The following is a 7918-nucleotide window of genomic DNA, read 5'->3' on the forward strand; positions in this document are numbered from 1 at the left end:
TGTCAAGAAAAAATGTTTTTTTATCAATTAGTATATTTGAGTTTAACCACAATATTTGTTGCATTATTTGTTCTGTCGTTTCTGGAGGATTAAATTGAAATTGCAACCAACTTTCAATGGCTTGTTTTAGAAATAGTGATATTTGGGAGATTATTTCCTTTTCAAATAACTGAAAGTGAGAGGTTGTAATCTGAATAAAGGGAAAAAGACCATTCTTGAACATTGGGTGAGACAATCTTACTAATTTGCTAGAGAACCAGTTCGGATTTAAGTATAACTTTTGTATGACTGAGGCTTTTAGTGATAGGTCTAATGCTTTAATATTTAATAATTTCTGTCCTCCGAATTCATATTCATTATATAAATAGGCCCGTTTAATTTTGTCTGGCTTGCCTTCCAAATAAATTGGAATATTGTATTCTCATATAATTTAAAAAACTGTTCGCTAGGCGTAGGCAAGACCATAAGCAAATAGGTAAACTGGGATGATACTAAAGAGTTAATCAGGGTGATTTTTCCACAAATTGACAGATATTTTCCTTTCCATGATAGCAAGATCTTGTCTATTTTTGCTAAATTTCTATTAAAATGTATTGGAGTGAGATCATTTATTTCATTTGGGATATGTATTCCGAGTATATCCACATCACCATCAGATCATTTTATTGGTAAACTACATGGTAATGTAACATTTTTATTTTTTTGTGATCCAATACGTAATATAGTACATTTATCATAATTGGGTTGTAATCCAGAGAGGTTAGAAAATATATCTAGATCCTCTATGAGGCTGTGGAGGGATTCAAGTTGTGTATTTAAAATAGACATAGTTTGTTAATTGGCAAGACGTCTTGCAGATGTATTTAGAAAGCCTACATTTTAAATGATACAGTTCTACATGGTTTCTACATTGTCCAGGCATCAACATTCTATTCTCAACAGAATAATATGCTACTCTGCCTCCTCAGGCATTAAGCCTTAGCTAACCCACAAGAACACTTCAAAATATACAACATTGCTCATATGCAGTATTTGGTTACCTCAGGACTGTCTCCGTGTGTTTGTGCATTTGCCTTCAGATATTTACTGGCATAATATTACTGGTATGGCAACTGCTCGGCCTCCGACCCCAAGGCACTACATTTGATTGAGACCACGGTAATCGATGCACGGGCGCAACCCTCCATCCTTTTTCTTCACAAAAAAGAAGCTCGAGGAGGCGGGAGAAGTGGAGGGCCGTATGTATCCCTGTCTCAAAGATTCGGCTATGTAAGTTTCCATAGCTTTTCTCTCCTCTTGAGACAAGGGATACACGTAGCTCCGTGGGAGCGCTGCTCCTGCCTGGAGATCAATCGCACAATCCCCCTGTCTATGAGGAGGCAACTGCGTCGCCCTAGCTTTACTAAACACGAGAGCTAAATCCCCATATTCAGGCGGAATGTGCAGTGCGGGCACTTGGTTTGGACTTTCCACCGAAGTCGCCCCTACGGAAACACCCAGACATCGCCCCTCACACTGAGCAGACCACCCATTGAGAGCCCTCTGTTGCCACGAAATAGCAGGGTTATGGGTGCTTAACCAGGGAATTCCCAGCACCACCGGGTACGCAGGAGAGTCGATCAGATACAACTGTATAGTCTCCTCATGACCCCCCTGCGCACACATCCTAAGTGGCGCTGTGACTTCCCTAATCAACCCCGACCCTAACGGGCGGCTATCTAAAGCATGAACGGGAAAAGGCTTGTCAACAGGTAGGAGGGGGATCCCTAAATCTAAACAAAACTTCAGATCAACAAAATTCCCAGCTGCGCCTGAATCTACTAGCGCCTTATGCTGGGAATGAGGTGCAACCTGTGGGAAACAAACAGGTATACAAAAGTGCGCAACAGAGAGCTCTGGGTAAGTGGGGCGTCTACTCACCTGGGAAGGCTCCCCAGTGCGGGGCCTGTTGTCTCCTCCCTCGGGGAACCCTCCCCAGCACCTGGCCGCAGTGTGCCCTCCACGACCGCACTTGGTGCAGGGGACAGGCCCCCTCGGGCTCCTCCTCTTCCTTTCTCTAGCGCCAGCACCCCCGAGCTCCATAGGGCTCGGCTCGGAGGTGCCGGAGGGTGGAATGGACGGAACCCACTCGGGACGTCCACGGGTGGCCAGCAGGGTGTCCAGACGGATGGACATATCGACCAACTGGTCGAAGGTGAAATTGGTGTCCCTGCAGGCCAACTCACGTTGAACGTCCTCCCGTAGGCTACATCGAAAATGGTCGATGAGGGCCCGTTCATTCCACCCTGCGTCTGCCGCTAGAGTCCGAAACTCCAGCGCGAACGCCTGTGCGCTCCTCCTCCCCTGTCTCAGGTGGACTAGACGCTCCCCCGCCGCTTTGCCCTCAGGTGGATGGTCGAACACGGCCTTGAAGCGACGGGAGAACTCGGCGTAGGAGATGGTGGTGGCGTCCATCCTCCTCCACTCGGCGTTGGCCCATTCCAACGCCTTGCCCGTGAGACAGGAGATGAGGGCGGAAACGCTCTCGTGTCCCGAGGGCACCGGGTGTACAGTGGCCAGGTAGAGCTCCACCTGCAGGAGGAAACCCTGACACCCGGCAGCTGTTCCGTCATACGCCCTCGGGAGCGAGAGCCGAATCCCACTGGGTTCCGGACCTGGGACTGGTGGACCGGCCGATGGGGGTGGCAGGGTAGGTGGAGGTGTGGGTACCCCTCTGGACTCCCATCGGTGCAGGGTGTTGATGACGTCCTGTAGAGCGGTCCCCAGTTGTCGTATCTGGTCATCCTGGCCGCGGACATGCTCCTCCAGCGACTCAGGCGTGACTGTTGTTCCTGCTGATTCCATTAGTAAAGGTGTGTGATTCTGTCAGGGGTGCTGAAGGTGGGTGTGGTGCAGGAATCAAGCGCAGGACGCAGAAGCTAAGTCCAAAAGACTTTAGTGAATATTCACGTAGTAAGCGAGCACAATAAGCCCGGAGGCGAAATAAAGGCGCACACAGGCGTCAAACAAAAGGCGCACTAACATGTGCGAAAACCGCTCCAAACAACGGAGGGAAGTACGTAGCTCAGAACACCAAAACAGAAGAGCAATCACACACAACACCATACACACACAACGAGAACTAAAATGGGACACTAATGAGGACTAACTAGACACAGGTGTACAACATCAAGACAAAACCAAACGAACATGAAACATAGATCGGTGGCAGCTAGTACTCCGGGGACGACGACCGCCGAAACCTGCCCGAACAAGGAGGAGGAGCAGCCTCGGCCGAAACCGTGACAGTCAGAGCAGAGATAGTGATGTGGTTTCTGTTGCCCAGTGTCTAGTTCCCCCAATGTGACCTTTGATCTATAAAGTCAGCAGGAAGTATATGAGAGACTGCATCCCAAATGGCACCATATTCTCTACGCAGTGCACTACTTCAGACCAAAGACCCATACGGTTCTGGTCAGAATAGAGTGTCATTTGGAACGCATGCAGAGTGTGCAAACCAGCATATCACCCTCCTCTACCTATCAACATGATGACAACCACTGAACTGTCAATCAGATGAGCAAAGATAGGGAGGTTTTGACATATTTGACAGGTGTAAAAAGCCCAGCTAACAATGTATAATGCTTAATACAGGTTTATTGAAGGATCGCAGTTAAACAGGTGAGCCATACAACATTTCCACCATGAATTCACATCGTCATCGATTATCAGTAACGTCATTAATATTGATGTATCAATCCGGACGGAAAAAACATTCACATTTATTGTGAAGCTATGGATGGTACATTCAGAAGCTATGGGTGGTACATTCAGAAGCTATGGATGGTACATTCAGAAGCTATGGATGGTACATTCAGAAGCTATGGATGGTACATTCAGAAGCTATGGATGGTACATTCAGAAGCTATGGATGGTACATTCAGAAGCTATGGATGGTACATTCAGAAGCTATGGATGGTACATTCAGAAGCTATGGATGGTACATTCAGAAGCTATGGATGGTACAATGGATGGTACAATGATGGATATATTGTGGATTGTAGATCTGCATCCGTTGGGAATAATGACAGGTGATGTCAGGTGACCTGTGACTTACGCAGTGGTCCAATCAATATGGAGACGAGAGGATCCTCAATACCTGATAACTACTCACACACACACACACACACACACACACACACACACACACACACACACACACACACACACACACACACACACACACACACACATACAGTATATTACTGTGATTTATTATAATACAATAATACTAATTTGTAGAATTGCTTGTTTCCAATTGGTTGTTGTATCACTGGAGGCAGGAATAAAGAACCCAGATCGTGGATGCAGTTCAAATGTTCAGGATGTACTCTATTTACCCTCCCTCCTAACTTTATGACATGACTTTACTTTCAGATGTCCAGGTCACACACATTTTCAGAATTCAAATGCATGCAACGTATTACTCTCCATTCCTCCCTCCCTCCCTCCCTCACCCTCTCCCTCCCCCTCACCCTCACCCTCTCCCTCATCCCTCCCTCCATCTCTCCCTCACCCACTCTCTCTCTCTCTCTCTCTCCCTCCATCCATCCCTCCCTCACCCTCTCTCTCCCTTCTTCCATCCATCCCTCCCTCCCTAACCCTCTCTCTCTCTCTCCCTCCCTCACCCTCTCTCTCTCTCTCCCTCCCTCCATCCCTCCCTCACCCCCTCTCTCTCTCTCTCTCTCCCTCCTTCCCTCCCTCCCTCCCTCACCCTCTCTCTCCCTCCCTCCCTCACCCTCTCCCTCCTTCCCTCGCTCTCTGCACAGACACGTACTGTATGTCAGAACTTACACACACACACACACACACATACACACACACACAAAGACATCTCACCCATAAAGAAAGACTAGGACTTACAGCTGCTTATTAACAATAGCGATGGTGCCACCTTCCAAAACGCACAGTACGCCTGAGACACCAGATCAGCCGCTGGTTGATACGTCTGAGACGCCTGAGACGCCAGATCAGCCGCTGGTTGATACTTCTGAGACGCCTGAGACGCCAGATCAGCCACTGGTTGATACGTCTGAGATTCCAGATAATCCTGTTATATCTCTGACGCCATCCCCAAAAGAGATTTTGCAACTTCTCTGCATCGGGTGTCCCCTGAATCTCCTGCTGTAATCCTACTGCAGCTGCCTCTGTACAAATTAGATATTAATATCAACATCAGCTGCCACTGTACATATGATATATTAATATCAATATCAGCTGCCACTGTACATATGATATATTAATATCAATATCAGTTGCCACTGTACATATGGGACATTAATATCAATATCACAATGTATGAGACATCATTATCTGGGAGTATGCCAGGACATGTTCACACTAGTTACAGCTAGGTGTTGACTCCTCAGCCAGCTACATTATTATCATTACTCCCAGTAGTAAAGTCATTATCAATGTACTACTTTGTAGAGAGATTAACTTACCTTCATTTTGAGCCTCTAATTCTTCTTGAGGCACAGAGTCTTTTCAGAGAAAGATTAAACTAAAGTTATTTAAAATGAACCAACAGTTCTATTACCATTGTCATTATTATTATTATTAATAGTGGTATATTATTCATTAATTATTTTAGTGATAGATGGATGGAAATCCAAGAGAAACATACACTCTTACCCTGTTTTTCAGCAATAGGATCAACCTCTGCAGAATCCAGTTCTCTGAGCCCACTGACAGTTACATCTGTCAGAGAGGACATACAGTAAAATGTATTGAACTGTATTGAAAGGATGCATCTTCTACATACTCAAAAACACCTTTCTATTTGTCTTTAAAACACACACACACAGCTTTGCTTTGGTGAATTTTCAGGACTTTTTGGGGAGAACACATTTATTCCCATTCAAAATCCTATTTTTCCTAACCCCTAACCCTAAACCAAACCCTAACCCTTACCCTGACTTTAACCCTAACCTTAATCTTAACCCCAACCCTAACCTTAACCCCAAGCCCTAAACATAACACTTAAACCTAAATTAGCATTTAAACAAATTCAGCACATGAAAAAAGTCCTGACTTTTCAAAATGTTTCCGGTTCTCCTACCTTGTCAGGACATTCTAGTGACTTGTCAGGACATTCTAGTGACTTGTCAGGACATTCTAGTGACTTGTCAGGACATTCTAGTGACTTGTCAGGACATTCTAGTGACTTGTCAGGACATTCTAGTGACTTGTCAGGACATTGTGGTTCTGATAAGGCAGGAAAAATGTACACACACAAAAACAAACAAACACAAAGACACACACACTAGACATACCTTCCTTAGCGTTAACCTGGTTGAGCTGGTTTGTCAACAGGAAACCCAGCAGAGTGACCAGCACTAACACACCATGGCTCCTCATCCTTTCCTACACAGAAAACACCCCCATCCAGGTTGGACAATAAGTCAATCAACCAATCAACCAATCAACCAATCAATCAATTGAAATTGATCAAATTCATTTCTAAAGCCTTTTTTACATCAGCAGTTGTCACAAAGTCCTTTTACAGTCACCCGGCCGGCCTAGACTACAAAGAGCAAGCAAAGCAGAAGCAGACACACATTGTCTAGAAAACCGTTCCTCCAAGGACGTCAGTGAGGGATAAAGTTCAACTAACCTGGAGATTCTGGAGTTGGTAGAAGCAGTCTGCTATGTGGTCCAGAGACAGAGTTGCCTCTCTGCTGTTTTTCAGACGTCTTTTATCATACCTTTTCCAGGTAATTGCCACACCCCAACACCCTAAGCATTTCCCTAAGAACACATGTTTTTGGCTAATCTTGGTACAAAATTGTTTTATGTAAATTGATTCTTAAGAAATCTTTCTATCCATGCCAACTCGCTCCAGGTCATCAAATAAGTCAACACTCAATGCACACAGTCACTCACTTTACTCTTAGAAAACATTGTCACGCGTGCTGTAGGTGGGTGCAGTGGTGGAATCAAACGCAGGACACCGAAGTATAGTCCAACAGACTTTAGTAAATCTCCAACAAGGAAATACGACAACTCTTGCCCGAAGGCGAAATTACGCACGAAGGCGAACAAAAACAAAAGCGCACTAAACAGGTGCGTAACACTCCAACGCAGTGGAGGGAAGCTCAACCGAGCGAAAATACTAAATAAGCCCTACACACGACAGACCAAAATCAATAACACACAACACTAGACAAACACAACGAGAAACTTATAGGACACTAATTACGCTAAACGAGAACAGGTGTCACAACAAACTGACAAAAGCAAACGAACATGAAACATACAACGGTGGCAGCTAGTATTCCGGAGACAACGAACGCCGAAGTCTGCCCGAACAAGGGAGAGAGGCAGCCTCGGCCGAAACCGTGACAAACATTTTCGGGATACAACCATAAAGGGTTTTATTGCTTGCTGAATATATGACACCCCTAAAAGATCTATATAGAACCATTCCAACAACTTTAACAATGTATTTGAAAGACAGCAAGTGATTATTGGGTAAATGTATTTATGTTTTTCAATAAACATTTGCAGTTGAAATATAGCTTATATGTTGTCAATCATTATTTGATTGCCTGTTAGGTGAATAGTGTTTCAGAGGGTTAGGTACTGTCTGTGGCAGTAAATATACTAGTTTCCACTGACAATGGATAAATAAAGATCTGTTTGAGGATACTTTTAATTTGAAACAGACACAACACAAAATATGTCAATGGCTGGGACATGTAGTATGGAGACTACCACCAACCGTAGAGGTCTGTAATTTTTATCATAGGTACACTTCAACTGTGTGAGACGGAATCAAAAATCCAGAAAATCACATTGTATGATTTTTAAGTAATTAATTTGCATTTTATTGCATGACATAAGTATTTGATCACCTACCAACCAGTAAGAATTCCGG

General features: G+C 44.7%; 1 protein-coding gene across 1 annotated transcript; it reads right to left on the reverse strand.

The window, feature by feature from the left end:
* Positions 1 to 3619: 3619 nt before the first annotated feature.
* LOC311116997 (uncharacterized protein) lies at positions 3620 to 7342 on the reverse strand. Its single transcript, XM_084192007.1, has 6 exons — positions 6656 to 7342; positions 6315 to 6405; positions 5674 to 5739; positions 5484 to 5522; positions 4903 to 5186; positions 3620 to 4145 (listed from the first exon to the last, which is right to left on the reverse strand). The coding sequence occupies exons 2-5, from the start codon at positions 6397 to 6399 to the stop codon at positions 4912 to 4914; spliced, it is 465 nt and encodes a 154-aa protein (XP_084048133.1). The 5' UTR covers positions 6400 to 6405; positions 6656 to 7342; the 3' UTR covers positions 3620 to 4145; positions 4903 to 4911.
* Between the last annotated feature and the right edge of the window lie 576 nt (positions 7343 to 7918).

This window comes from Coregonus lavaretus (genome assembly GCF_964263955.1).
Source record: "Coregonus lavaretus genome assembly, contig: HAP1_SCAFFOLD_349, whole genome shotgun sequence".
In the NCBI taxonomy this organism is placed as follows: Eukaryota; Metazoa; Chordata; class Actinopteri; order Salmoniformes; family Salmonidae; genus Coregonus; species Coregonus lavaretus.

Coding starts and splice junctions, on each gene's coding strand:
- LOC311116997 (XM_084192007.1), bottom strand. CDS start 6,399: ATGAGGAGCCATGGTGTGTTAGTGCTGGTCACTCTGCTGGGTTTCCTG. Junction 5,523..5,673: donor TCCTATTGCTGAAAAACAGG/GTAAGAGTGTAT, acceptor TTCTCTGAAAAG/ACTCTGTGCCTCAAGAAGAA. Junction 5,187..5,483: donor ATTAGAGGCTCAAAATGAAG/GTAAGTTAATCT, acceptor TAATTTGTACAG/AGGCAGCTGCAGTAGGATTA.